The sequence below is a fragment of the Pocillopora damicornis genome, chromosome 4 (genome assembly GCF_964200805.1).
Source record: "Pocillopora damicornis chromosome 4, jaPocDami1.2, whole genome shotgun sequence".
NCBI lineage: Eukaryota > Metazoa > Cnidaria > Anthozoa > Scleractinia > Pocilloporidae > Pocillopora > Pocillopora damicornis.
In genome coordinates, this window is record NC_142673.1 from 7,873,526 (window position 1) to 7,900,909 (window position 27,384).

The 27,384-nt window shown below is 37.8% G+C and overlaps 2 protein-coding genes, 1 long non-coding RNA gene and 1 pseudogene across 4 annotated transcripts; 1 reads left to right on the forward strand and 3 right to left on the reverse strand.

The window, feature by feature from the left end:
• Window positions 1-1,030: 1,030 nt before the first annotated feature.
• On the reverse strand, window positions 1,031-2,613 carry LOC149046677 (uncharacterized). Its single transcript, XM_089203830.1, has 4 exons — window positions 2,456-2,613; window positions 2,271-2,345; window positions 1,664-1,843; window positions 1,031-1,402 (listed from the first exon to the last, which is right to left on the reverse strand). The coding sequence occupies exons 1-4, from the start codon at window positions 2,596-2,598 to the stop codon at window positions 1,207-1,209; spliced, it is 594 nt and encodes a 197-aa protein (XP_089059956.1). The 5' UTR covers window positions 2,599-2,613; the 3' UTR covers window positions 1,031-1,206.
• Window positions 2,614-3,274: 661 nt separating this feature from the next.
• Window positions 3,275-7,996, forward strand: LOC113680792 (DIS3-like exonuclease 1). Its single transcript, XM_089203831.1, has 4 exons — window positions 3,275-3,508; window positions 3,622-3,677; window positions 6,497-6,574; window positions 6,919-7,996. Exons 1-4 carry the CDS (start codon window positions 3,382-3,384, stop codon window positions 7,072-7,074), a joined length of 417 nt encoding a protein of 138 aa, XP_089059957.1. The 5' UTR covers window positions 3,275-3,381; the 3' UTR covers window positions 7,075-7,996.
• A 2,590-nt stretch (window positions 7,997-10,586) lies between these two features.
• Window positions 10,587-20,957, reverse strand: LOC149046678 (polycystin-1-like protein 2; annotated as a pseudogene). The gene is made up of 11 exons (XR_016185859.1): window positions 20,311-20,957; window positions 19,939-20,148; window positions 19,172-19,297; window positions 18,746-19,063; window positions 18,101-18,337; window positions 15,902-16,585; window positions 15,467-15,703; window positions 13,549-14,880; window positions 12,951-13,116; window positions 11,236-12,490; window positions 10,587-10,964 (listed from the first exon to the last, which is right to left on the reverse strand). The product of XR_016185859.1 is annotated as a polycystin-1-like protein 2 (transcript).
• A 2,688-nt stretch (window positions 20,958-23,645) lies between these two features.
• On the reverse strand, window positions 23,646-26,159 carry LOC149046679 (uncharacterized). Its single transcript, XR_016185867.1, has 2 exons — window positions 25,902-26,159; window positions 23,646-24,991 (listed from the first exon to the last, which is right to left on the reverse strand). It is a non-coding gene; the product is annotated as an uncharacterized LOC149046679 (long non-coding RNA).
• Window positions 26,160-27,384: the final 1,225 nt, after the last annotated feature.

Here is a 27,384-nt window from a genome sequence, read left to right on the forward strand (position 1 = left end):
TTTGGATCATATTCACTGTGGGGTGAAAAGGTGGGCGCTAATACTTTTATATAAGTTTGCATATCTTCAGCAGCATTATTCCCCTGACAACATAAAAACTTTTTTTAACTATTCCCATAACTGTGTTCAATATCTGAAACAGATCCGATGAATAAAGGCGTAATGATGCTCATAATAACTTCTAGCAAGAATGAACAACTACCTCTCCTACTGGTGTGAAAATGTGTTCGGATACTTGTTAGGGTTTGAAAAATGAAAGCAACGAGGTTTTTCCCTCGGTTATCCATTGTTTAAAGACTCAAGTGAACAAGTGCACAAAAGGTGAAACCTGTGTTTGTGTTTTGGTAAAAGTGACTGAATGTAAGAAACTTCATAAGGAACGTGCGTCTGGGTAAGTTTTCTTTTATATGATAGTTATGGTGTTCGTGATGCGAACTAACGTGGAAAATCTCGTTTTCAGGGAAACACAAAGGAAACAAAAAAACGGTCTGTATCGAGTATATCAAAGCTTCTTACTCTTAGTCATTTACTCTATCTCAAGGTACCTGTTTGATGATTTTTTAAGAGGCGTTACGTTCACGTGAAATTGATAGGCGCAGAAGTTGGACCTTACACTGATAACAATAACGGTCATAAGAGCTCACGTACGTCGCGTGTCGAGTGTCAAGTGTATGAGTGGCACCAAACATTTTTCCCTTCCATTGTAAAATTATTTATCTCCTTCTATTTTGAATTAAGATCTCACTTTCGAGACAGAATAAAAACACTTAAATAAAAATGCTTTAACTCTGAAATCTTCCGCAGAGTTCACGACGTAATGGTGTTCATCGCTATGATGTTTCTATTGAAAGTTAAACCACGAATCTTGACTGAATGGGCTCCTGATTGGGAAGAATCATGTGGTTACTATAAATTACCATTGTGTTGCGGTTGATGACCTTGGCTTTGAGTGGTCAGATTCATCTGAGGCTAGGGCTTTTAATTCACTTTCAATAGTGCCAGATAACTAGCTACTACTACATCACCTCGCACAAAAAAATCACCGTAAGTTTATTAAATTTGTATTGGATATTTCAATAAAAAGTTCAATCACATCACATGTCTATAAGATTCAGCTACGGCATAATAAAAATGTTTCATTCAAAATATCTAAGACAACAAAGGCACTACATTGTTTTCATTTTCATTTTTTTAACTAAGGGAACACTAATGCCATGATGATGGGGTGTCAACTCTTCCGAAGTAAAGATTTGGAAGCGAGCAGACGACCCACTGTTCCAGCGGATTTTCGTCTTTGAATCGACTGAACTGAATGGCCTCTTGTTTCTTTTTCAAGGCCTCCAGGTTTGTTTTACAGGATGACTTCTGCCAGTAAAGGTTCGTCTCGTTGTCGTGAAGAAGACTGTAAAAAGAGATAAAACATATTTATAGCTTGACATGATTTTTTTCCTGATTTGCCCCATTTGAGAGCACTAGCTTTCGTTCTCTCCCCTCCCCTCCATACTTGCCGATCTCCAAACACTCTATGCACTGACTGAGTTCTATTATAGAGTCTTCTGGTTATTTAAGAACTCACAATATTTTGGTGTGAAGAATTACAACTTTTGTATTTAACTTTTTAATAACGCCACAGTGTAAGGTTATTTAACAACGATTTGATTACCGGTAGTTGTCATCCAGAAAGTCACATCTATTTTCTGTAACATTCAGAGCAACTTGCTCAAAGAAAAGCTTTCGCTGCAAAGCTTCAATTTCTTTCATCATTTCAGTGGCTACTCGATATTTCTGTGTTCCAGGCCCTATGTTAGGGGCGATGCGTGACCTTTGAAAGGCCTCAAGTAATCTAAATAAAATGTCAAAAGAGAACGAACAAGAATAATTAGCCCACACATGTAATGAACAATAATGGTGAATTGCATTAGCAAGTGCTAATTTTAGGTTTACAAAATAAGACTTTGAAGAAAAGAAAAAGCTAAAAAAAAGGTCTCAGATAGAACAAATTATCCACCTTCTTTGCGTCTACTAAGAGCTAGAAATACTGGTCTAACAAGAGCTAGAAATACTAGGTAACCACCTCAATACACAGTCCCTCTCTATTTGTCAGAATAACCCAGATGAAGCCCTCCTAGCTAAAGACAGTTACATAACTAGTGCATATGGACTTTTACTCGGATTTTACGATTAGGTATAAAAAGGAGAAAGTCAAAGAAAAGAAGTTTAATCGAGAAAGAATCAGCCACCCCAGCAAACATCACCGTCAATGAACTTACTCATTTGCACACTGAAGTTGTTCCTGGAGACGAGCTACGTGTTCTTGTGCTTCTTTCAGTTGCTCTCTTAGTTTCCTACTCGACGGTAAAAAAGTATAGACGATGTGATCAATGTCCATAGAAAAAAAAACCGAGTCGCAAGAGCATCTGAATATTTTCCTCCAAGCGGAAAAATGTTTACTCACCTCTTATATTCTTTCTTATCTCTTCTCTTGGATTTGTATGAACTTAAAGCAGATCCCATTTTTAGCTTTTGCTGGGTTGTATCTGAACAAAGTTTACGCGCTTTGAAATATAAGTCTCTCTCGACGATCGACAGTATTTTCATGCGAATGGATTTCCCAGATTGTGACATAACAAAAGAGATTCAAGCGCGCGCGAGATTTGATAAACCAATCAGGTTTCATTTCAGGCACTGTCATTTAAGCGCGAGCGAATTTATAATAACGGCAATATTTTTTTCGTTAGCTTTGTGTCAAAATGACGACCCTTGATTGATATTTAATAAGTAAAAAAGAGTTATATCTTTCAAACCTCTGGTCCGCTTACTTTGGCGACATGCTCGAAAATTACCGTGCTCTAAGTAAAAAAAGATTAGGGCCTTTCAGTGGTAACTGGGGAAAAAACACGATAACGAAAATAATAGGTTTAAAAGTACGTTTCAACTACCAGGCATACCAAAATATGAACTAGGTAACATTTAATATTGAAGCACAATTGCACAGTAGAACTTCACAGACTAAGTATCAAATTAGGTCTACGGTAATGGTGGGCTGCCCATGCCTCAGACGATTTATCCACTTGTTAAGAGCCTTTAAATGGATCTCAACTACAAGCAACGACTTTGCAAAATTATTTTTATCGGAACCTGTCGGTTCCAACAAAATGCCAACTTACATTAAAGCGAGGAAATACAAGATGTAAGTACAATTCAACTGACCAATGCGCATTTAGTAATTGTTTGCGACCGAGGTATCGAGGTAACTGGTTACCAATCAAAAGTTTAACTAGCAAGTGCTGTTGGGAAATGTAATCAGCAAAATGGCGCCGGGTTCAAGTTGTAGTATCACTTGAAAAATGGCCGTTGTTTCATATCCATGAACGCCGAAATATGATCAAAACTAATAAGCTTCTAAGGCTAAAAAGGAAAACATGCCGACTTCTTGATGTTGTGCGGGAGCACTATCCGCTGAAAGGTGTTCCCTGCCACAGTGAAGTTTGTGCAGTTTGCGAACAAGGTAAGTAAGCGTTTGCAAGCAATGGAAGCGACAGCCAATCTTTGGAAGTTGTTATCTTAGTTACAGCATACTATAGTTCAGTATCATTCACTTTAATTTATTTTGTTATTTAGGCAGCGGAACTTTGTTTTGTAAATCACTGACTCAATACGTTGTTCCTGATTGCCTGGTAAGTTGAGTTTGTTTACCGCACTTTGACCGATCTTGGCCCAAGGGGTCCGTGTGTCATTCGTCCGTTCAATTTTTTTTTTACGTTATTTTTTATCATAAAAAATGCGAAAGTGCCAATCGAAAATTTTTGACTTTTTTTCCTTTTAATAGAATATTGAAACGCAACTTATATTTTTAATTTAATCCTGTTAACAATAAAGAGAAAAATGAAACAGAGCGGCAATTTTGCTTTTCCGACAATGTTTCAGTCTGTGGCATGGTTTAGTTTTTCTGTTTTCAGTGGCAGTATAAAAATTGAAAATTGATTGCAATTCTCAATTTTTGTTTTTCAGCCAAAACACTCAAAATAGTAGACAGAACTACCCAAGAGGTAGGGGGAGGGGTCCATTCACACGGTAATTTTTGCCCCCAGCACCCTGTCCCCATGGTCAGGTCCGCTTCCTTGCTTAAAGGGATGGGAATGAAGTGAGAGTTTAGCCTTTAGTCTTCCTCAGTCCTGTCCATTACAGCAAGCAGCCAGTCTTTGGACGCTAGCTAAGAAGTTAAAATCTTAGACTTTGTATTGGAGCATATTGGTGTGGGTAATGTAGCCATATCGACTTTTTCACCATACTGTCAAACATGGTTGGAAGGAAGGTGACGGAGAGGGAGTTTCTGATACCACCCCCTCCCTAATGGCCTGCCTGGAGTCTGTGAAGGAAGTAAAAGTTTCGTGCTCTTTTGGACTGTCCGTTCGCTGACATCATGGCAAGCAGTAAAACCTTTGATTTGACGAGGGACAGAAAAGTGCTTAAATTATGAATAGCAGCTGGGGATATGACAGTTTCAAGGCTTTGTCAAGCTTTTCAGGCAAGTACACATTGTATCTACATTTGGAGTCTTGCAAAATCACCCGATGACATGACTGCAACAATGCAAAATTAAATAATCTTAAACAAAATTTAAATCGTGTTTAACTGTGGTTACCCTGCAAACAGTTGTGTTGGGGGTGAGATCTTCAACACTGAAAAGAGCAAATGAGAAAAATTGTATTTCTCAGGTGGAAACGAAATTGTTGTACTTAAGGGATGAGTTTGGAGACATGATGTACTGGCTGACTAACTCAGGACAATTTAATATCTTGCACTTAGACGATGGATCTTCTCTTCTTGTCATGGGGGGAGATTTGACCAATTTGCCATCAAACATCCCACAGATAGCTGAACAACATATACAGGGCAATTAAGTCATTTGTTAACTTATGGTGGCTCACTCTTACTGGCTCTCAAGCAAGTTTTTCAAGGACACCACTTTTTGGTAATGCAAGACAAAAAGGTGGCGCTCTTGCGAAGATTATTCATGCAGAAATAACACACAACAATGTGAAGGGACCTCCTATGTTCCAAGAACTAGTGGCAGATACATTTTGGAAGAAGCCGCTCGTGTAATTTACGTTCAGTCCAAGGCAAGAGATACATTCAACAATTCACCTCTAGTGTTTGTGATCATGCTTGAACAAACACTGAAAACTGATTGAGCTGTTCACTATGTTTTGGTAGAAACGGAATTTCTGCAAGAAAACATGTTGACCAAAATAAAGATTCTGATGCTGTTACATACGCATTCAGTGTTTAATTCCTTTCAGTACTGTTAATAAACCATGTTGAGTGTTAAAGACGTGTGCTGACTGCTCATTTATTATTGACAGCTGGGAAAAAAATGAGCCTTAACAAAAGCCTAAATTCACACTAAAAGCTGAAAAAGTATTTTGAACTCTGAAGGGTGCTCATACAGACGGCTATACAAACAAGGAAGTGAAGGTAGAAAAAAGAAGAAAATAGTGAACAACAAGCACTTAAGTCTAATAAACTTATTTTATTTTTATTTTTGGCCGAAAAAACAAAAATTGAAAATTGATTGTAATTTTCAATTTTTCCAAGCCATGCCACAGACTGCAACATGGCCGGAAAAGCAAAATTGCCACTCAGTTTAATTTTTCTCTTTATTGTTGACAGGATTAAAGTAAATATATGTTATGTTTCAATATTCTATCAAAAGGAAAAAAAGTCAAAAATTGGGCACTTTCGTATTTTTTATGATAAAAAGTAATGAAAATCAAAAATTGATATATTTTCAATTTTGATTTTAAACGAAAACTGAATGGATGAATGACACAGACCCTATGGCCTATTAGACTTGTGCAAAGTAAACCTTTCAGCAATATTTCCTTATAACACTATACTTCATTGTGCAAACAGTTCTTTGACAAAAAAAATAATCTTGAAAGCAATAGATTGCATTTGAAACCAAGGCTTTGTAGCAGTTTGTAGTTGACTGTAGTATGGAGTTACACCTTTCAAACCTGTATCCAGCTTAGCCAGAAAATTACTTGTGGTGGTCTAAGTATTATGCCCTGACATATCACATGAACCTTCTGAAGTGATGTTTTTCCTGAGGATAAAATTTTTTTCCTGAGGGTCATCCATCAAAGGCGATTCTACAGTGTGAAATGGATGGTAAGAAAGAAAAAAATCACAAATGCTCTGCAAATGGCCATGCTCTGTGAACAGGCACTGGGCATTTGATGAGGTTTGATTTGGAGTTCAAACTGATATCCCTAGATACTCAGGGATTTTAGTTTGCAAGAATGTACTAATAGTTAATTACAAGCACTGATGTGATGGTTGGACAGTGAAGGCATTGGACAGTGAAGGCATTCAAAGTTTGAATTTAAAAAAAATGAAAAATTAATGGTTGTGTCAGGACAAGAACAACACACAATTAAGCCAAACTACGTGGTTAATTGCCTTGAACTGATTCTTTGGTGTTTTATTTCAGGTTTCAAGGCTGTTTCTTGAAATACTTGAGAGTGCAGAACTACAAGGAGTAATTTTCTTTGAAACAGTGGTTAATTATGTAAGCACAGAACACCTTTTTGTGTATTTTGCAGAATGTAGATCTATGGATATTTTATAGCAGATAGATGTTTCATTTTCAGAATCAATGCTTAAAGGTATAATAAAACATCTCACATAAGAACAAGCGAGAACAAGCAAGTACAACATTTGTTGATATGCCTTCTTTTTAACATATTTTATTGTCTTATCATGAGTGAATGTCATTTTTAGTTTGCTAACTTTATAGCACCGAGCTAAAAAGGCCAAGAACACATTTATTTTTAGTTATGAGGGGATATTCCTTTACCAGATAAGTCAATCAATGCTCTTGTACATGAAGCACTTCTGTAAATGTTTTCATAGGTCCAGCATCAAGGAGGGAGAAAACTTCAATCTCAATTAAAAGATATTGTGAACAATAACAGGCAACAGAGCATCATATTCAGTAATGAGTTCTCTGATGGGGCTTATGTTTCCAGGGAATCCAAGGAGTCTTCAGAAGAGTGGCAGTGGAGGTGAAGCTATGTTGAGGACATAGACTGACTTAAAATATGTGACCATTTTTTTTTCTTTTTTTTTTCACTGAAGATGAGAAGTATGGTTAATTATTAGAAATTTTTTTGAATATAATCAGCTTTAATACTGGCTAACTATTCTATGATAGATTAACATGTCTGCACACCTAAGTGAATAACCCTTCAAGTCCCAACAGTGGCATCTAATTTCTCTTAACAATATTATTGCCTGATCAAATGTACAGTTTATGAGAAGGAATAAAATGATCACCAAAGATGAAATGTCTTGATGTTCGAACTAATTCTCTCAATCAGTTAAATAAGAAACATATGGAGAACAGTAACGAGAATATACATGTTGATATTGGGGGTTAAAGAGATAAAGTGAGTGGCCTATTGGTGTGCTGTTGTTAACAAACAGAAAGGACTCTTGTTTGTTTTACATGATAGCTGATCAACTATGCATATCATGCCATAGAAACCTCAAGCTTTAATCCCATTGTTACTGTAGAAATGTCTTTCCTTACCAAGGGTTGTTTCTTGCAAGGATGTCTCAATGTCAACAAACATTGTGCACAAGATAAGGCATTTGTTCAAAAGTGAGGGTATACTATGTTTCCTCTGTTGTAAATCTATGATATCATTACATTTAAATGCAGCTTATTCCAGTACATGAAGTTAGGGTTTGTACTAAACGAACTTGAATACCAAGAGAGGAAGGACTGAGGTCCTTGTAACATAATGCTTACCTTGAATTATCTCATTTCAAACTGTTACACATACATTTGTACATTATGCTATATTTATTCAGCTATAAGCTGATCTTGGCAAGAAGTTGAGACTCTCAATGCTTATCAACCCAACCAAGGTGAAAAATAAAACAAAAACACCCAGCTTATTTTGCAAATAAATCTATTTCATTACATTATTGTTTAACAGTGATTTTCTTCATTCTTAGCAAGGGTATGTCAGATAGATATGACTCGCTAGACTCTGATGTACTCATCACTGGCATGGTGAATAGGTGAGCAAGTGTTTGCAAACCTGCAGTAACTGTCAATCATTGGTCAATATTAGACCAATATTGACAAAAGTGCCACAAAATTTTGACCGAGGCTTCACACAATGCCTTGAAAACCTTGAAATGGAGACTCAGTTGCAGAAAAGAAAGAAGATATTAGAAATGTCTGATAACATTCTGTGTTGTTAGAAATAAATGGGACTTGATAATAGACATGTTTGTTTTGGAAAAGAAAATGAAAAAAAATATATTTGTTGCCCTGCATCCAACCTCATAAACTAGACTCAGTAAACAAGTGTAAAACAAATGAAAAAAAAACTTTGCAAAGAAAAATCTGACTCATCCGTGAGGCTCAAGAATAGGGATGATATCAATTTGAAGACTCTATTCTATGGAACTTCCCTGAACATTATTTTGGGCTTTTGGTTGATTACTCTCACAGTACAGTTGTATTTTTTCATTGCAACCTTAAAAATTTGAGTTTCCTACAATTTAGAATGATTACATACTTTGTGTATCTTAATATACCTGTTGATGCAACCCAGTGGGGTGTGGTGAGTGACCAAGACAGATTTTATCTCTCCTAAAAATATCAATACAATACCAAGCCGCAGCATTTTCAAGACCGAGGTCACAGTTTTTTACCATACGGACCGAGACTTAGCCGGTAAATAACATATTTATTTTTTTAAGACTTGACGAGATTCTTTCCCAAAGAACCCGAATGGTCTAGGGCTGTAAATAAGGCAAGATCTTCCATAAACTGAACAATTTTTGAGCGAGCAAATGGTAATTAAAATAGAGGTGATGCAAATTAAAGAGAGATGCCTCACCGAAACATTTTCATTTGCGTAAGGATAAAGGTGGTCTACAAGGCTTCCAAACAAACTTTGAAACATTATTTTTACAAGTATCTGTCACAATCTGACACCTATCAATTAGAGAGCGCGTAAGAAAAAAAAAGCGCAAGAACATTTGAAACACAACGGAACTAGTTTGGCAAGGACTGTCACGACAATGTATTCTTCAAAAACATTCAATGATCTAACGGAAGGTATTATTCACTTTCATCGACGACTCATTCATGTACGAAGATTTACCTCTGTTCATTAAGTAAACGGCGAGGAAAGTAATTGTGAGTAAGTCAAATTTTTTATTTGGAAGTTGTGAGAGTTTGCTCGTTTGTTTGCTGCAATGGCGTGTGTAAATCTGGTGTTTCCTCCACAAAAACTAAATTCGAATGGTACACTCCAACGAGACACAAGGGGATTTATTGGGGCCTTTTCTCAATAAATCCCTTCAGTTTCTGTTGTATAATTTATGGTACAAATGTCCAAATTGAACGGACTCGGAAAGACTCACCGAGGGCGTATATTTGTTGTAGAACTGAATTTAAAACTTCGCTCGCTCTTTCACTACAAACAAATTGTTTGAGAAAATTCAGATACTAAATGAATAAAAGTTCCATCGCCTAAACAAATTCATTCTGAAACCAATATTTTTCTGTCAACCAAAGTAATTTGAGAGAGAGAAAAGAGAGGATTCATAAGTTATTTTATTGAGGTAGTAACCGACGTGTTTTGTTAAAAATACTGCCCAGCCGGAAAAACGAGATGTTTATGAGAAATGGCAACGAAATTTGGGATGTACTCGGCGAATCTCGAAAAGCGTAACCGTGGCTCGTGGGCAGAGATAGGAAAATACTGACCGGGTAAAGAACCAATCAGATTGCACCGTGCCCTCTAAAAGTGAAAAATGAAAGCAGTGAGCTTTTCCTCTCAGTTATCCATTGTTTAAAGACTCAAGCGAACAACTGCACATAAAGTGAAACCTGCGTTTGTGCTTCGTTCAAAGTGACTGAATAGAAGAAACTTCATGAGGGACGTGCTTCTGGTTATTTCAAGTTTTCTTTTACAGTATAGTTATGGTGTTCGTGATGCGAACTGACAAGGAAAATCTCGCTTCCAGGGGAACGCAAAGGAAAACACATCAGTCTGTTTGTGAAAACGCTGTATCGAGTATATCAAAGCTTCTTACTCTTAGTCATTGACTCTTTCTCAAGACACCTGTTTGATGATTTTTGTAAAAGGCATAAAGTTCACAGGAAATTGATAGGCGCGGAAGGTGAACCTTACACTGGTAACAATAGCGGCCTTAACTCACATACGCGGCGTGTCAAGTGTATCATTTTCCACTTCCGGTCTGAAATTATTTACCTCCTTCTCCTATTTCCGTCCTTGACGGAATTAAAACACGTAAAGAAAAGTGCTTTAACTCTAAAATCTTCCACAGAGTTCATGACCAAATGGTGGAAATCGTTATTATGTTTCTATTGAAAGTAAAACCACGAACCTTGACTGACTGGGAAGAATCATGCGATTATAATAAATTACCATTGTGTTGCAATTGATGGCCTTGGGTTTGAGTGGTCAAATTCATCTGAGGCTAGGCCTTTTAATTTACTCTCAATAGGGCCAGATAACTACTACATCATCTCGAACAAAAAATCACCATAAGTTTATTAAATTTCTATTAGATAATTCAATAAAAAGTGCCATCGCATCATATGTCTAGAAGATTCAGCTACGGCATAGTAGAAACGTTTTCAATCAGAATATCTACGAAAAGAAGGGCACTTCACTGTTTTCATTTTCATTTTTTTTTAACTAAGAGAACACTAATGCCATGATGATAGGGTTTCAACTCTTCCGAAGTAAAGATTTGGAAGCGAGCAGACGACCCACTGTTCCAGCGGATTTTCGTCTTTGAATCGACTGAACTGAATGGCCTCTTGTTTCTTTTTCAAGGCCTCCAGGTTTGTTTGACAGGATGACTTCTGCCAGTAAAGGCTTGTCTCGTTGTCGTGAAGAAGACTGTAAAAAGAGATAAAAACATATTTACAGCTTGAAATGATTTTTTTTATTTGCCTCATTTGAGAGCACTAGGTTTCGTTCTCTCCCCTCCCCTCCATACTTGCCGATCTCCAAACCCTCTATACACCGACAGAGTACTATTATAGAGTCTTCTGATTATTTGAGAACTCACATTTTTTGCGTGTGTGTGTGTGTGTGAAGAACTGAAACTTCTGTATTTAACTTTTTAATAACGCCATAGTGTACGGTTATTAAACAGCAATTCAATTACCGGTAGTTGTCATCCAGAAAATCACATCTATTTTCTGTAACATTCAGAGCAACTTGCTCAAAGAAAAGCTTTCGCTCCAAAGCTTCAATTTCTTTCATCATTTCAGTGGCTGCTCGATATTTCTGTGTTGCAAGCCCTATGTTAGGGGCGATGCATATAAGATTCATTGTCACTGTTATCGCCGTAAAGTAAGCTGGGCCAATGACTGTACAGCAATCATAAAAGTAGCTGAAACCACCACCAAAGACTCCTTCGACTAGAAGAGACTGTAGAATGATGAGAGGCGAAGAGAAGGAGTAAAGTTCTCTCCAGAACAGAATGTATCCTACATGAATACATCCAAACATGAAGACAGCGAATACAACCGAACACTGAACGAGTTCCCGTGTAGATACTTTCATTACATAAAATAAATGCCTCACGTGGGAATTCAACTTGAGCAAATAAAGCAACTTCAAAGTGTTCAAAAACATCAGTAACGATACTAATAGCGTTTCCAAGTCTTGCAGAAGAATGCCTTTATCAAAACTGATAAACTGAAAAGTATTTTCTCTGAGTTTCGCTATGGTAGCAAAGAGCTGTGTTTCTTTCATAATGTGAGAAATGAGAAAGCCAATGACTGCAAAAGTCTGCGTAAGTTCCACCCAGTTTAGAAACTGAGAGAAATAAATTCTAATTCCCGCAATCATTTTCCTCGTTTCCGTGACAACAAAGTATATAATATAAGCCACTAGTAAAAACTGGCACGTTATGGTTACAGCACTGTAGCCCCCGCCAATGTCATATATGTGCATAGTATGAATCACGTGATTAGAGACCACGAGACCACTTGGTGAAAATTCAGTAAGGATCCAAATTACGCTGAACAAATTCACTTGAGAGTTAAAAACCGTGAACTCAAAAATTATAGCGCTGGTAAACCTGTCAGTCCAGTTAAACAGGTTGAGTTCAGAGATGACTTTCAGTGCTGTAGTTTTGTCATAGCCCAACTCGGCCAGGTAACCTCCTTCGCCATAAAAGTTTAACAGATGAAGTTTTCCCCATAAAGGAAGACTTGATGTTTCTTGGGCAGACGAATAGTGCCAAGCACTTGGACAGACACGATGAGGACTAATGAGTGACTCATTCTTGGATGAGGAAAATAGACGCCACCTCGTTTCATGGAAGCTGGCTTTGTCCTCGTTACTAAATGTATATGAAACCACACATGAATTGAATTGGATGGTCAGTTCCTCTATGCTGACGTCACAAGGACCTGGGAGCGAAAAGTTTGTGTAGTCATTGTGATAGTGGACATACCGTGCATGAATCGTGTCATTATTTTATGCAGGAACCATGATAAATTTAGTTTTGTTCCCGCCTCAAAAGAAAGTGGGTAAATGGGTTTTAAGTAACCTTAATGAAGGGCAATTTTTTCTTTCGTTTTATTTACTTAGCAATTAAGCAAATCAAATTCATAAACCTTACGATGGCTCACCCGAAGGGTAAGTCTTAGGCTAGTCACTGTCACCACTATCATTCCAATACTTCAGCCTTTATGCGAGCTGCCCTTTAGAGGTTGGTTTTAGGGAGTTTTCACACAACTTAAAACTTGGGATTTGCTTCGTGGAATATTGACGGAACGTTTACAGCTGACCATTAAATCGGTCTCGTCGACGCGGTTAACACAAGCAGCATTTTTTTTGGTATACGTTGATACAATTCCTTAAAAATACCTTCTTTGACTCGTAGCTGCCTAAGACGAGGCATCCCAACGAGAACAGCGTCACCATCTCCAATGTAAGGCCTGGAACTATTTAGTGTGAAGTATTTTCCATCCTCAAAAAGCCCTGGTACCAAAACGTCACGTACACAGTCCCATGTATTGAAGTGATTTGAAATCTACATGATTCGGCGGGACAAATAAAAAATGGATGTAAATGTTCAAATAAAAAACATAAAAAAAAATATTTAAACATAAGAATATATAAATAAAGAAATAACTATAAATTACACGAAATACTGAAACTGAATAATAAGTGCGTTGACATTAGTCGGTGCCTGTGAGATATTCTCCCATCTGAGTTAGAACCACACGGCCGATGGTATTTCGTTGTTAAATCGCATAGTAAAGGAAAAATAAACACATGGTAAACGAGGGCGTGTATTTTTTTACGACAGCTTTGATAGTTATTCATTTCTTTGGCGCCTCTTTATGCTTTGATATACAGAAAAACTGTAACCTCCCTAAGTCTGCTATCATTATGGTGTTATTACATCCTTTCGTATCAATGTAGCCAGCTGTGATACAACAAGATTACTCAATTCACTTACCATGTCAAGCTCTCCAAATGTATTCTTCATGGATGATGTCATCAGTTACCCATGCTTGCTACGCCCACCGTAGCAAACAATCATAAGAATCAATAAGTAAAGCAAGTAGGATCCTATTTTCCGAAAAGCCGAATATGTTAGTATCTCTCTTATCCGACTTTTCCTTGCGCGACGTAGCTGTTTTTTGCTTAGAGGTTTTGGTATTTCAACTTCTTCCTCTTCGGCCTCATTATCTCCTAGCCCGCCAACTTTAATATCTTTAAGATCGACCTCGGGGTCGACAGAGCGAGGCATCCACGTAGATCTGTCAGTTTCTTCTTTAAAAATATGAGGCAGTATGAAGGCAACTACGATAATTTGAGTAGGTTCTACTACAAATATGTCCACAAAAATTGATATTGCAACCGACGCCAGCCATTGCTCACTTGTATCTGCACCCCACTGTAGACTGTAGAAGAGAACAAAAGCCGCCGCACAAGTTGAGAGGAGGAAACACAAGAGCCAAGGAATGAAAATAAACCAGTGTGGAAAAGAAAAAGATTCTTTTTCTGCGTTAGTTTTGAGAGTCATTTGTTTGTTCTCATCTGACGATCGAGTATGGGCAAAAAGTTCTACAGTCAAAACATAGGTAGGAAAAATGACTATTAGGCTTTGAACTCCAATAATGAATCCTTTAAGGTTTACATCAAAACGACCCATTCTGAGGGATCCTTGAGTGTCGTCTACCATTGCTTCGTGCTGGTAAAACATAGCACTTGCCAGTATTGAGGTTAGCAGTAGTGCCAGACAGCAAGATAAACGTTGGACGCGAGTAAACCGATACCTTGGCGGTCTTGTTGCCACAGAAAGCCAAATATGTGAGTCACTGAGTTCTTCAGCAATTTTATTCTGAACATATACTGCAGAGTCGACTCCTTCATCGGTCGCGGAAGTACAATGAAGGGTGCGGTCTATTAATCCTTCACCTTTGTCAACAGCCAGCCACGCAAAACACATAAAGTTCCATTGCTTCTTTGTGGACAGATCGCAGACCTTGATGTGGTTCAAAAACCACGATGGATTGGTGCCCGAGTTGTCGTGCCACACGCGGACAGTTCTTACGGGGCCAATGCAGTCAGGAATTGAAAGAATAAAGGAAATAATACTGCCTCTTGCGAAAGAGATGCACGAGTCGTGCTTTAAATGGAACGGTCGACTGGCACCTAACTCTCCTTCTAGTACAATAAAAACGTTAGCAGTAGTGCCCGAGTTGCGCCAAATGCCCGTAGATACTTGAATCTCGACGAAGTAAGACAAAGGCGACGGAACTCCTACGAGTGCACTCTCGCCCACCTGTAGGAAGAACAGAAAGGAAAGCTCGTTTAACCATGCTCAAAGTGAACACAAACTGTAACTGTTGGAAAAAGGATATAAATTGAGTTATGGAGAAGATATTGTTTATTTGCTACCAACTCTAAGAAGGTGCAAGCGTGCAAAATGCAAGTCCATGATAAGCTTCCATTTGACTTCGGAAATTTTATTTCTTTATAGGAATTTGCTCTCCCAGGGGTTAACTAAACTTCTCTTACCACAGCTGAATTCAACTATCAACGAATCGCAGCTCGGCGTAAAATTTTCAAAGTATTCCGTATTTTCCGCATGATTTTTTGCCTCCGTATTTGAGTTGAGACTGCTAATTTCTTTCATTGCTTCATTCGGAGAATATAAAATACTGCAGGTCGAAACTTAAAAAAAAATTCCTCGTGAATGATTTTCCTGCGTCAACACTGGGATTACTCTTATCATTAAAAACTTAAAAGATGAATAAGCAAGAAGCCTGTTTTCAGTCACTTGTGGCCCGGTGAGCGCGACTTTGCGAGAGGCTGGTTTTTCTGTTTGTTCATCGTACATTTATAATGATTAGGCGTTATGTTCTTACTTTCATAAGATCGCGTTTGTCACTCTTTCGAGCCCACACCAACAGCACCAGATAAAACCCAAACACACAGCTAATAGCTATTATAACAGCTATGTATCCACTATCTGGTACACCAGCCAATTCGGTGAAAACTTTATCAAAATCGATGGGAGTAGGCGCCACAAGTAAATGACCTCCAAAAGAACTTAAGTGATTACAAGAGCAGTGAATAGAATCCTGAGTTGTCATCTCGGTTACCTGCAAGTAAGTAGTGTATATCAGCCACAAGACCAAGGGCAAATGATAGAGCATGATTGTATGTTTCAAGCTCTGTATTTGAGGTGAGACTAAAATAAATACTACATAACGACTGGAATAAACAATTAATAAATAAACTATTTTACACTCAATACAAAGCCGTTTAGTCTACAGTTTACGTAACTTTTCTAATCTCACCCTGCACCCCTCTGATGTCCACTGGGATATTTCCGCGTTCCAGAACAGGCAGGCAGCTGGCGTCACCTGTATGTTATAATATTCATCACCTTCTCGGTACTGAGGTACACTAAAACTTGCACCCTTGGTGGGCGGTTCCTTGTACTGCACACAGGACTGCTTTGAGCAGCGCCTCATACGAGAGATCGCAGAAACTCGTGACACAGCTGCTAGTCCGACGAAGTAGTATCCAAGACCTTTCTTGTTGATAAATTCCTGGTTAACAAAAACCAGGTGCGGATCGCGTGAACAGTTGAAATACCCATCTGGCATCTTATCGCAAGATGAAAGGTCAGGTATTGTAACATTTAAGTCGTTATTACTTAGAGAAGGCCGCTCTCGATACTTAACAGTCACCAGAAAAACTGTCTTGTTGCTTTCTGGACGAATCTTGAGCACCAAGGCCATCCCTAATTGAATGACATCTATCTTATAGAAAACAGTTCTGTTGGCTCCAATGTAATGAGGCTGAGATGTGTTTATGAAGGTCTGGAGGTTCTGAAGTTCAATAGTAACACGCACATTCAGTTCTGTCGTATTCAAGAGATGCCCAGAACTGTTCCTAAGTTCAAAGCTTGAAACAGCAGTCGTCACTCTTGCTCCTGTAGGGTCCCAAGAGAATGGTGTAAAGTCTGCGGTTACCATCTGTAGACATAGATGACAAATTTTAAGGTTGTATTTTAAAAAGCCATCATGACCGTTGGTTCGGAACAAATTACAAAATATGTCGTGTTCTAATGACTGTAAATATATGAAACTCATTTATGTGCGCTGCGGTCGAAGAAACGAATATCAGCGCTCCTCGCAGTTATGAACACTACTATATTAGTAGTAATGTTTAAAAAACGAGCAGGAGTGTTTTATCGGGCTTAAAACCACGAGGCATAGCCGAGTGGTTTTTCACCCGATAAAACACGTGCTGCGAAATTTTTGAACGGCTTCAAAAACATTCTTGGAAAAGCGTGTGTCAAGAGAGTTCATAACAATTATGCTTTTGTGAACGTTAGAAATTAGCATACGAAAAGGTCAAACGCAGAGGTTAGCGAAAACGAGTTGGAGTCACTTCTGCCAACTGATCTTGAATTCGAAGTTTCAGATGATGTATTGTCTAATATGCCTTTACCAGATTACTGTACTAATGGAATAGAGAATTTTTCCAGATGTAACAAGAAAAACATTATGCAACTTCGGCAACGCGATACAATCCCGCTTTTAAATTTTGCGTGCTGAAAGATGATTCTTTTATCTTTTTGAAACTATTGTTTTTATCACCATGTAGTTTAATACCTCAAATTTTATTTCTTGGCCCGCAAAAGGCCGCGCGTCCAGCTTGAAAAGAATTAGGGCTAAAATAAAAAATGTAACGCGATCCGTTAATCGGCTGTCACGCAGGAGGTCACGCTTGGCCAAGAATGTGCCATTTACTTGACCTCTTGCGCGAGAGCTGGTCAACGGATCGCGATGCGTTCTTAACAAGAATCGCAGTTCTACGTTTTTTCAAGTTGCTGGTGATCTCCCGGCAAGATAGGCTCCGGAAATATCGTCCTCTGAAGGCGCACGTGCAGCCATTCATAAGAGTCAAAACACAGGGAAAAGCCTGGCCTCCCTGACTTCGCTTTCGTGCAACTCGGCCCGGGCCGTCCGAGTGATCCGCCATATTTGCATTCGGTGTACAGCCCAAACTCTTTACTAAAGTTGCATAATTAGTCATTGTTTTACGGGGAGGACAACGGCCATCTAGAAGTATTTTGACATTTCGATTTTTCAGAGAAAGTAGAGCGCAATAAGACTTTTTGATATAATTTTTAAAAATGTTTATGAAAAGGGTCCTTTATGAAAAATAAAATGAGTTACGTAATTTTGCAACTATCGGCGGATTCACGATATTTATGGTCAGTGGCTCTTAAAAGCGCAGAAAGAAACTGCATACTTTGAGGAAGCCATTCAATGCTACAACTGAGTGCACTGTTCGTTCGAAACGATAGATCACCATGATAACTTAGCAGTGAAAACGAGGTAGCTCAGTACAACAGGCGACGACCGTGAGGACAATCTCCTCGTAAGCCAAAACTTTCACAGCGAGCACTACAACATAAATAGAGAGGAAATACTTACATAAAATTGTGTTCTGTGCAATATTATAGTAGTTCTCATTCCTACCTGGCTATCTACAAAGTAGGCATTGTCTAACTCGATGGGTAATGAAGTAAGCTGAAAACTGTTCCCTTTGTTCAACAGAATAGTCCCAGCGAGCAACTTGGGTTCCTCTCGCAACACTAACAGCGACATGGCCTGCGCTGGAAGCTTTCTCGGCTCCTCACCAACAAGAGTTCGGGATAAGATCGTGCTTCCGACATCCTTCAAAGAATGGAGTAGTTTTCCAACATGGATTCGAGCCTGAAACATAAATATCCATAAAACAGTAGTCGCTGCTACCAGTTCTTATAGTCAGAACTTTTGATAGCTTTTTTAATTATGTTGTGAGGTAATTTGAGATGCTGCCTTAATTTTTCGAATTTTACCACTAGATTCTGTCATGAATTTAGCGCTACTTTTCGGACAGTTCGTTTTTAATTATAACAACTCTCACACCCAAAAATAAATTAGAAAAAATTCAGAAAATTAGGTAAAGACAAGCTTGGCAAAATTCTGCAACGGATTAGCACACTATGAAGAAAAGAAGATAGGGAGCTTTGCTTTAAAGTCGTATGAAACCAACAGAGCGAAGCTGCAGATATACCCTTTATTCATATCTGATATATCTTCCTGTTAGGTTTGCACTCGTAGTTCTAAACAGTTCTTCACCTGTAACTGCGCGTCATTAGCGTCTCTTTTAGTCCTTCTGGCCAATGAATACGGCAAAGAAGTTCTTGACCTGAATGTTACCCTATGGCTCTTGAGGGAGAGTCTTTCGTTTGCATTTACGAAGCTGGCTTTGAATGGGAAGTTCCCCTGTGATTGCGAATCGTATACTCTAGCTCCGCGTGCTGCTACCTTAAGTATGCTACCAAGACCATTCACAAGACTTTTTGCGCCATCATAAAGCAAGTCGTAACTTTCCCCAGCTGTACTCTCCGCTTTTAACACTGAAGTCATCTTTTCAAGCGCATTCGTTGCACATTTCTGAAAAATATTCAAAGGGCCGGAATAATAGACGATTTTCGCTGATTTTAGCCATGAAAGTGATCCTACTGTAATAAAAAATGCATTGCCTGTTCACTAAATTTATACCTGCGCTTCGACGGTAACCTCGTCATTGACCGAACTGGCGGAGGCAATAACATTTGATACCTGCTGAATTCTGACGACAGTCTCCGCTGGTATAGCTGATAGCTTCTCTATGATGTTTGATTTCATCTGTAAAAATTAATAAAAATGTAAAGGTGAACTAAGCTACTCAAAACATACTGAAAAGAATCAAACAGAAGGTGCAGTTTCCAGTATGTGAGAAACCTCTCAAACACGAAAATGAAAGTACTCTCCCACGGGGGTGTTTCAATTCAAATTTAATTAGAGAGCTCAATAGGTAACTGCCCCTTCCTGGAAAGCAGTAAGATATTCTTAAGAGTCTTTATGGAAGTATTGCAGTTTGAAACCTCAATGAACAACGGATAACTTGAAATTTAGTATTGGTCTGACCTCCACTAAGTTTTAGCCATCGTTTAAAATCCATCCTAAATGTGAACAAAATTTAATACCCCATTTAATTTATTTAAGTATACTCATGTTACGGCAAAGTAAAATCTGTGCAAGTCAATTGCATCAAACAAGCCTTAAAAACCTAAGCCTATCAGACTATCGGATATCTTCGAATGGTATGGGTGGAGAGAGCTACCGTGTGAATGCAGTATTGTTCGCAGCAAATCAAACTCGGCCCAGACTCTAAAAGGAATTAAAAAATAACTAAAACTTTAAACTTGGACTTTCTGTCAGAGACAATTCAAGAGGTTCTTCGCGTTAAGTTTCGCTGGAAAAGTTTAATTACAGCAAATGTTTACCGTACGTCTCTCTGCCAACTCATAGGCCTGCCTTTCCGTTGACTTCGCATCCAGAATGACATCAATGACCAAAATCACTGCTGCCGTTAATTGCACAGCACGTGAAAAGTCACCCGACTGAATCAGGTAATTCAGTTCACTCTCGTCTCCAGTTGTGAGGTTTTTAACAATGTCTAACAGATTTTTTCGTTCAATGCTGGGTTCTAAAACCTATGATTAAAATGAATGGAGTAGACAATAGACACTTTACATGGACTACATCCTACTATGAAGGAAGTTTACTGAAACTATGAAATTCATAGTAGCAAAGAAAAAGGAGGCGATAGATGAATACTAATGTAACGATGTTCTGTTTCAGTTACCCTTTCTTACCTGCACGGGAGTCCTCACTTCAGTGTATGCCCCCAAAATGTCAGCTACTCGCACCCGAAAGTCGATAGTAAAATTATTTTTACTCTCTCCAGCAGGAAGTTTGGTTGTTACACTAGTTTTCACTCCTTTGTATGCCACATTGAGGAGATATTTATTTGTGACGTAAACAAATTCATACTGCAACCGAAGGTCTGAATCCTGCCAATTCATACACGTAAAAGTAAACTCTGTTATTAGAGAGACTCCTGATGTTGGGCTTACATTGCACTCTCCTCCAACAGGGGGGCTGTTTGAGGTCACGTGGTACTCAGAATACCCGCGGTATCCACCTGGTCGTTGTACAGTCAATATAAACTTATACCTGGTATTGGAAGTCAGTACTCCAGGCCTAGTGACGAGAGATTTTGATGAAACTCGAGTGCTTATCAACTCTTGTACCTCTAACACCTCAGTCCACTGAGAACTGTTTGAAGAGTTATTCAAGTCTTTTAAAACTGTCCAATTGAAGGTAAGGTTACCGTGACATGAATCACCTGTACACATGCCTTGTAAAGCCATTCTCCCGGATGGATTCAGTTTGGCATCGCAGTTTTCTACACACCTGCAAGTCATACAAGGTTTCAGTTAATGCTGATTCAAGTCAACACGTCAATACTCATATATATACGTATATACATCCCCAAAAAAGGCAACCTCACGATCACCATGAATTACCGCAGAATAACATTGACAGCAATTGCAGCAAAGATTTACAACCTGATGCTCCTAAAAAGGAGAAGACCCAACATCAACCCAGTCTTGAGAAAAAAACCAAAACAGGTTCCACACAAACCGATCAACCTCAGGACAAATACTCACCATCAGATGTATCTAATGGAAGGCTAAAATCTAAAAACCTTCCAGCTACTCTCCTTAGTTCATCAACTTTTCAAAAGCCTTTGTTTCGATCCACCCCAGAATGATGAAAGAGATCTTATCCGCCTATGGAATATACCCAAGGAAACAGTGGATGCCATCATGATACTGTATCAGGACACCCACTGTATTGTTCACTCCCCTGATGGAAACACAGACTTCTTTGATATCAGTGCTGGAGTCCTCCAAGGTGATAAACTAGTCCCATACATATTCATTATATGTCTTGACTATGTACTGCATAAAGCTCTGGACAAGAACAATGAACTTGGCTTTACACTCGTGAAGCGGAAGGGAAAATGCTACCCAGCTATGAAAATAACAGATGCAGACTATGCTGACAACTTAGCAGGGCTCTACCTCAATGCAGATAAAACAGAGTTCATCTTCTTCAATCAAGATGTGTCAGAAGGGATGAAGAGTCTCAATGGTAAGATAAAGTAAATGGAAGATTTTAAATACCTGGGAAGCTACATCACCTATACCAAACATGATGTTAACATCAGACTAGGAAAGGCGTGGGTTGTTCTAAATCAACTGGACAAGATATGGAAATCAAACCTTCCAGACAACCTGAAAAGGATCTTCTTTTGAGCAGCAGTGGAGACTGTCCTTTTATTTGATTCAGTCTCCTGGACCTTAACAACACATCTGGAAAAGAAAATAGACAGAGCATATACTAGAATGCTATGCACTACCTTAAAAAGATCGTGGAAGGACCACCCCACAAACAAAGAGCTCTTATTATGGCCACATCCCACCAATCAGTAAATTGCTACAGCAACAAAGAATGAGATTTGCAAGGCATTTTTGGTGCAGTAAAGAAGAACTAGCAGGGGATGTATTACTCTGGAAGCTAAAACATGGACATCAGCTGAGAGGACGCCCAAAAAAGACCTACATTGACCAATTGATGGATGACACAGGATGCAGACTTGAAGAACTACCAATTGCAATGGAAGACAGAGAAAAGTTAAAGATTAGCATGTCATGGAATACCGAGCAAGCTCGACCTGATGATGATCATGATGGTACTACAGCCACCATACAAATGACTCCTTCATGACACAAACATTACAAACAAACCAAACAGAAGGACCTGACTTTACTGACTCATCGAACCTGACCAATCATGCCCTTCCTAAGCCACTTGAGTTTTACAGCCAATTGCATCAAGGTAAAACTGACCAATCAGTTTATACAAACTGGTGTTAGAACAATCCACTGACAACAGCTATTCACTTGACTCCGATGATGACTTCTGCTCAGGTTGGCAAAAAGTCAGTCACCACTACCAATGACAGTTCTTAGGACTACACTCTCCTGGATGATTAGACTACACTATCACACAAAATTTAGATACCCTTATATCGCTGACAGCAAGCTATGATTCTTCTTATATACTTTTGAATTGTCCCAAAAAGACACTGTTGATCCACACCTTGATGAGTGACATGATGAGTATTGTTTTTTTTTAATTTAGAAGTGAGAGATGTAAATTAAAAACTGATAAATAGATGAATGAAAACATACAAGACAGTAATTTAAAGTTTGAAGCAGGAAGATGAAGGCCAATGGGGATAACATAAAAAATTATCACCTTGATGCAATAACATATAATATAACATCCTGCAATGCTTTTGAATGCATGACTTTGTCATAAAGGTCAAAATCTGGGCTAGGTTAAAGTTGCTTTATAGTTTTCTCCAACTATAACTGGTTTTGGTTATGCAATATATGAATAGGCAGAATTATGTCTTTTATTCTTTACTTACCACTCATAAAGACAGCACAAAGTTCACCAGTAAAATTAACAGCACATTTACAATGAAATGAAGTGACCAACTGGTTTGGAGGCCCAACACATGATCCCCCATTTAGACATGGGTAAGAGTCACAAGGACCTGTAATTTTATAGGGGAAATCCATTAAAGTTCATTCAAAGCTAAGGTTCCAAGACAATTAAAATCCAATTTTGATATGTCAGTATCTCAATATATAGCTTGCAGAATTGGACCTAAAAGGATTATACCCTTGTGAAATGGCTCTTGGAATTCCTAGGAATTCCTGGGAATAAAGGTGTGAATTTTCACCGTAAATTCGAACTGGGAATTCCCAACCATAACAACTCTGGTTCTAAAAACCTAGAAATTCCTAGAAATTCCTAGAAATTCCCAGAAATTCCAAGTTTATAGCCAACAGGACTTAGAATTCCTTGGAATTCCTTGCAATTCCAACTCAGAGAACCAATGACCTTCCCTGAAAAGCTGTAAATCTAAAAAATTCCTAGGAATTTCTGGTAATTTTTGGAAATTTTTAGGAATGTTTAAGAATTACTGGGAATTTTAAGCAAAAATTTGAGGCTAATGATATAAAAAATAAATACTTTAAATTAAAAAAACCCAGCTAAAATTCAAGTATTCAATGAAATTTATTTAGAAGCTTAATTAAGGCTTAGATGTAAAATATTTTTGATTTATTATTAACATCAATGTGTGGTAATATTAGGATGGAATTTGATTTATTTTTCTTTTCTTGAAAACTTCATATGGATTAATCCTCAATTACAGCTATTCATTTAAAATAGTCCTACTCAATCATTAAATTTGGTTTGACACAAGTTGTGAATAAAATCTGTTGATTCTTTTCCATAAAATACAATATCTTAAATTATATTTGAAAACCAAGCACTCTTAGGAGTGAAGGGGTTAATTACAGACAAATAAAATTGATTTTTTTAAAATTAAAATCTTGTTGTATCTGTAACAATAAATTAGAATGAAGTTATCCTAAACTGCAAACTTAGCTGCTGTTTGCATTTTTTTCCTGGGCTCACAATCCCTTGCGAAATGGCTTTTGGAATTCTTAGGAATTCCTAGGAATAAAGGTGTGAATTTTCACGGTAAATTTGGACTGGGAATTCCCAACCATAACAACTCTGGTTCTAAAAACCTAGAAATTCCTAGAAATTCCAAGTTTATAGCCAACAGGACTTGGAATTCCTAGGAATTCCAACAAAATTTGAGGCTTTACAACTACTCGTTTCAGTAGTGTTCTTAGCGGTGAGGATCTCTTAATTTCATCTCTCCACTGCATTCAAGTATTCAATGAAATTTATTTAGAAGCTTAATTAAGGCTTACATGTAAAATATTTTTGATTAATTATTAACATCAACTTGTGGTAATATTAAGATGGAATTTGATTTATTTTTCTTTTCTTGAAAACTTCATATGGATTAATCCTCAATTACAGCTATTCATATAAAATAGTCCTACTCAATCATTAAATTTAGTTTGACAAATCTGTTGATTCTTTATATTGGAGTTAGTACATCTCTCTCATAGATTTTACTAAAAAGGGGCTGAATACATTATTTTGTAGATTTTAGATATATGAAAATTCATATATTTGCACTGCGGTGGAGAGATGAAATTAAGAGATCCTCGCAGCTAAGAACACTACTGAAACGAGTAGTTGTTAAATTTGGTTTGACAAATCTGTTGATTCTTTTCCATAAAATACAATATCTTAAATTATATTTGAAAACCAAGCACTCTTGGGAGTGAAGGGGTTAATTACAGATAAATAAAATTGATTTTTTGATTAAAGTCTTGTTGCAAATGTAACAATAAATTAGAGTGAAGTTATCCTAAACTGCAAACTTAGCTGCTGTTTGTATTTTTTTCCCTGGGCTCACAATGAGTTGGCCTTGAATGAGGTTGTCTACAAGAAGCTTGACCATTTTGTATCTGGATTCCAAGACATCTGAATTTGAAAAAAAACATTATATTTAAATATATATATTAATGGCTCAGACCAGGCCTTTAAGATGGCTATAAGGAAAAGGGCATTCGTTGGATTCTCAAATTGGGAAATCTCTGTTATATTGAGTGACTTTTATATTGGAGTTAGTACATCTCTCTCATAGATTTTACTAAAAAGGGGCTGAATACATTATTTTGTAGATTTTAGATATATGAAAATTCATATATTTGCACTGCGGTGGAGAGATGAAATTAAGAGATCCTCGCAGCTAAGAACACTACTGAAACGAGTAGTTGTAAATAGGACCTGATTTACAACTACTCGTTTCAGTAGTGTTCTTAGCGGTGAGGATCTCTTAATTTCATCTCTCCACTGCAGTGCAAATATATGAATTTTCATATATCTAAAATCTTCATTCACTTGGATGTTTATTTGGACCAAATTCATTGACCAGCTCCCAGTTGGCTTGTTAGCTCAATTGGTAGAGCGCTGCACCGGTATCGCAGAGGTCATGGGTTCATATCCCGTACGGGCCTGAATTTTTTTCAGGTCCTATTTACAACTACTCGTTTCAGTAGTGTTCTTAGCTGCGAGGATCTCTTAATTTCAACATTATTTTGTTTTTATCAAGGAGGGCTTCTTTATGTAACAAGGTTTGTTTAATAACAGTTCCTATTATGAATCTTGAATGTTCCCAAACGTGACTAAAGGAATCTTGAAACCTTACTGATAGGTTTATTTGATTAAAAAGCATAAGCTTAAGTAACTGCGGCATGCAAGTGACCGATTCAATTCTCAGAATTATTCTAGTTTCAGTTGCGCCGAGCGTTATGTAAGCTTAATTCAACCCGCTACATCTCTTCTTTTATACGATTTTGATCACGTAACGAATATCACAATTTTTACTCACCACAAACTTTCAAAATTGTAGCTTTACAGATGGCCACTCGACCCTTGTTTGTATCGGTCAATATGTCAACTGTTGTCCCTTCTTTTAACTCCACGGCGCCAACGACTTTCTTTTCTTTTACAACACTCACGCTGTTCTCATTTTTCCATTGAACCACAACAAAAGCTATCTTTATAAATGTTATATTAAGCAAAACAGTTGAGAAAAGCGATCAACCAATGAAAAGTACATTCAAAGATGAGCGCCAAATGGAGTCTTCTTTGTTTCCGATCAGGGGCATGATCACGTGGATCGTTTAGGACTTGTTATTGGCCAGCATTAAGTGAATCCGCTGGCTTGCCGATTACATTGTTAAGAGAAGCGCACAACTTTAATCTGACTTCTCCGACCGGTTCTCTGCTTCTAGACGATGGATACCTTGGTGATATAAATAATGATTTGAGCTCACTCTATGTAGAAATAATCGACACGAATCGAGCGTATTACAAATGCACGATTTGTGGCCGAAAGTTGTCGAGGAAACAAAGACTCGAAACTCACTTGAGTTGTGTTCATGGCAAATGTGAGAAATAACACAAGCCAATCACAGTTTTGAATGCGACTACAAATCGTCTTTTAACCTCATATTTATAAAAGAAGGATACCACATTAGGAAGTATAAGAGATACATAGATGATCCCAGTGTACCAGTACCTAAATCTACAAAGCTTGACCGTAGCAAGCGTTCAGCAACACGTTCCAACACCGCCATCTCGATTCCTCAGTCAGTCGTTTCCATTGAACTTAACGCAGTGGTGACAAGAGAGTAGAGTGCGTCTTACAAAGGAGAAACATTTGTACAAGAGACAGAAGTAACTATATGCGATTACAGAGGTGCGTTGGAACTCTGGTCCACAAATAGTTATGCACTGTCCGAAGTATAAAACAATTTTGTTGATAGCTGACAGACAGAGAAGAACAACAAGTAAACTTTAGAGCTGTTATTATTTAAGTGTGACTTGCACTTTTCATTTTTATATAAAGAAGGACTTCTATTTTGCACCAAAAATAAAAAGATGTAATATTTTTTGGGAGATCCAGTGATTGGGACATTTAAAAAATTAAGTTATGAAAGGAAACTTGGTCGGTACTTCTCACTACTAACAAGTCTTGTTGACAAATATTTTCATATCAGAGTTTCAAATAAAGTAAATTGAAGATGTCATTTAAAAGGTGTTTTTTCTCAAAGGGAACATTGACTACCTGTCTTGTCTGCATGCCAAATGTTTGCAAAGTGTGTGGATGATCCACAAGTATTGGAACTCTTACAAAAGTGTTTTGTAAGAATAAAAACACCAAAACAAATTACAGCAATTAGTCACGAAAACAGAGCAAAAAACTGAAAAAAAAACAGCACATTAACAATCATGAAAAAAAAAAAAGATTAATTAGGTGTTGAATTTGTTTGTCTAAGGCATGAAATTTCTAATAAAAATATTGTCAA

Bases quoted from the DNA above. Each gene is read 5' to 3' on its own strand.
- LOC149046677 (XM_089203830.1), bottom strand. From the start codon at position 2,598: ATGAAAATACTGTCGATCGTCGAGAGAGACTTATATTTCAAAGCGCGT. The intron at 1,844-2,270 runs GTAAGTTCATTG...CATTTTATTTAG, and splicing joins CAACTTCAGTGTGCAAATGA to ATTACTTGAGGCCTTTCAAA. The intron at 1,403-1,663 runs GTAATCAAATCG...CTCTTTTTACAG, and splicing joins TTTCTGGATGACAACTACCG to TCTTCTTCACGACAACGAGA.
- LOC113680792 (XM_089203831.1), top strand. From the start codon at position 3,382: ATGATCAAAACTAATAAGCTTCTAAGGCTAAAAAGGAAAACATGCCGA. The intron at 3,678-6,496 runs GTAAGTTGAGTT...GTTTTATTTCAG, and splicing joins ACGTTGTTCCTGATTGCCTG to GTTTCAAGGCTGTTTCTTGA. The intron at 6,575-6,918 runs GTAAGCACAGAA...ATGTTTTCATAG, and splicing joins TTGAAACAGTGGTTAATTAT to GTCCAGCATCAAGGAGGGAG.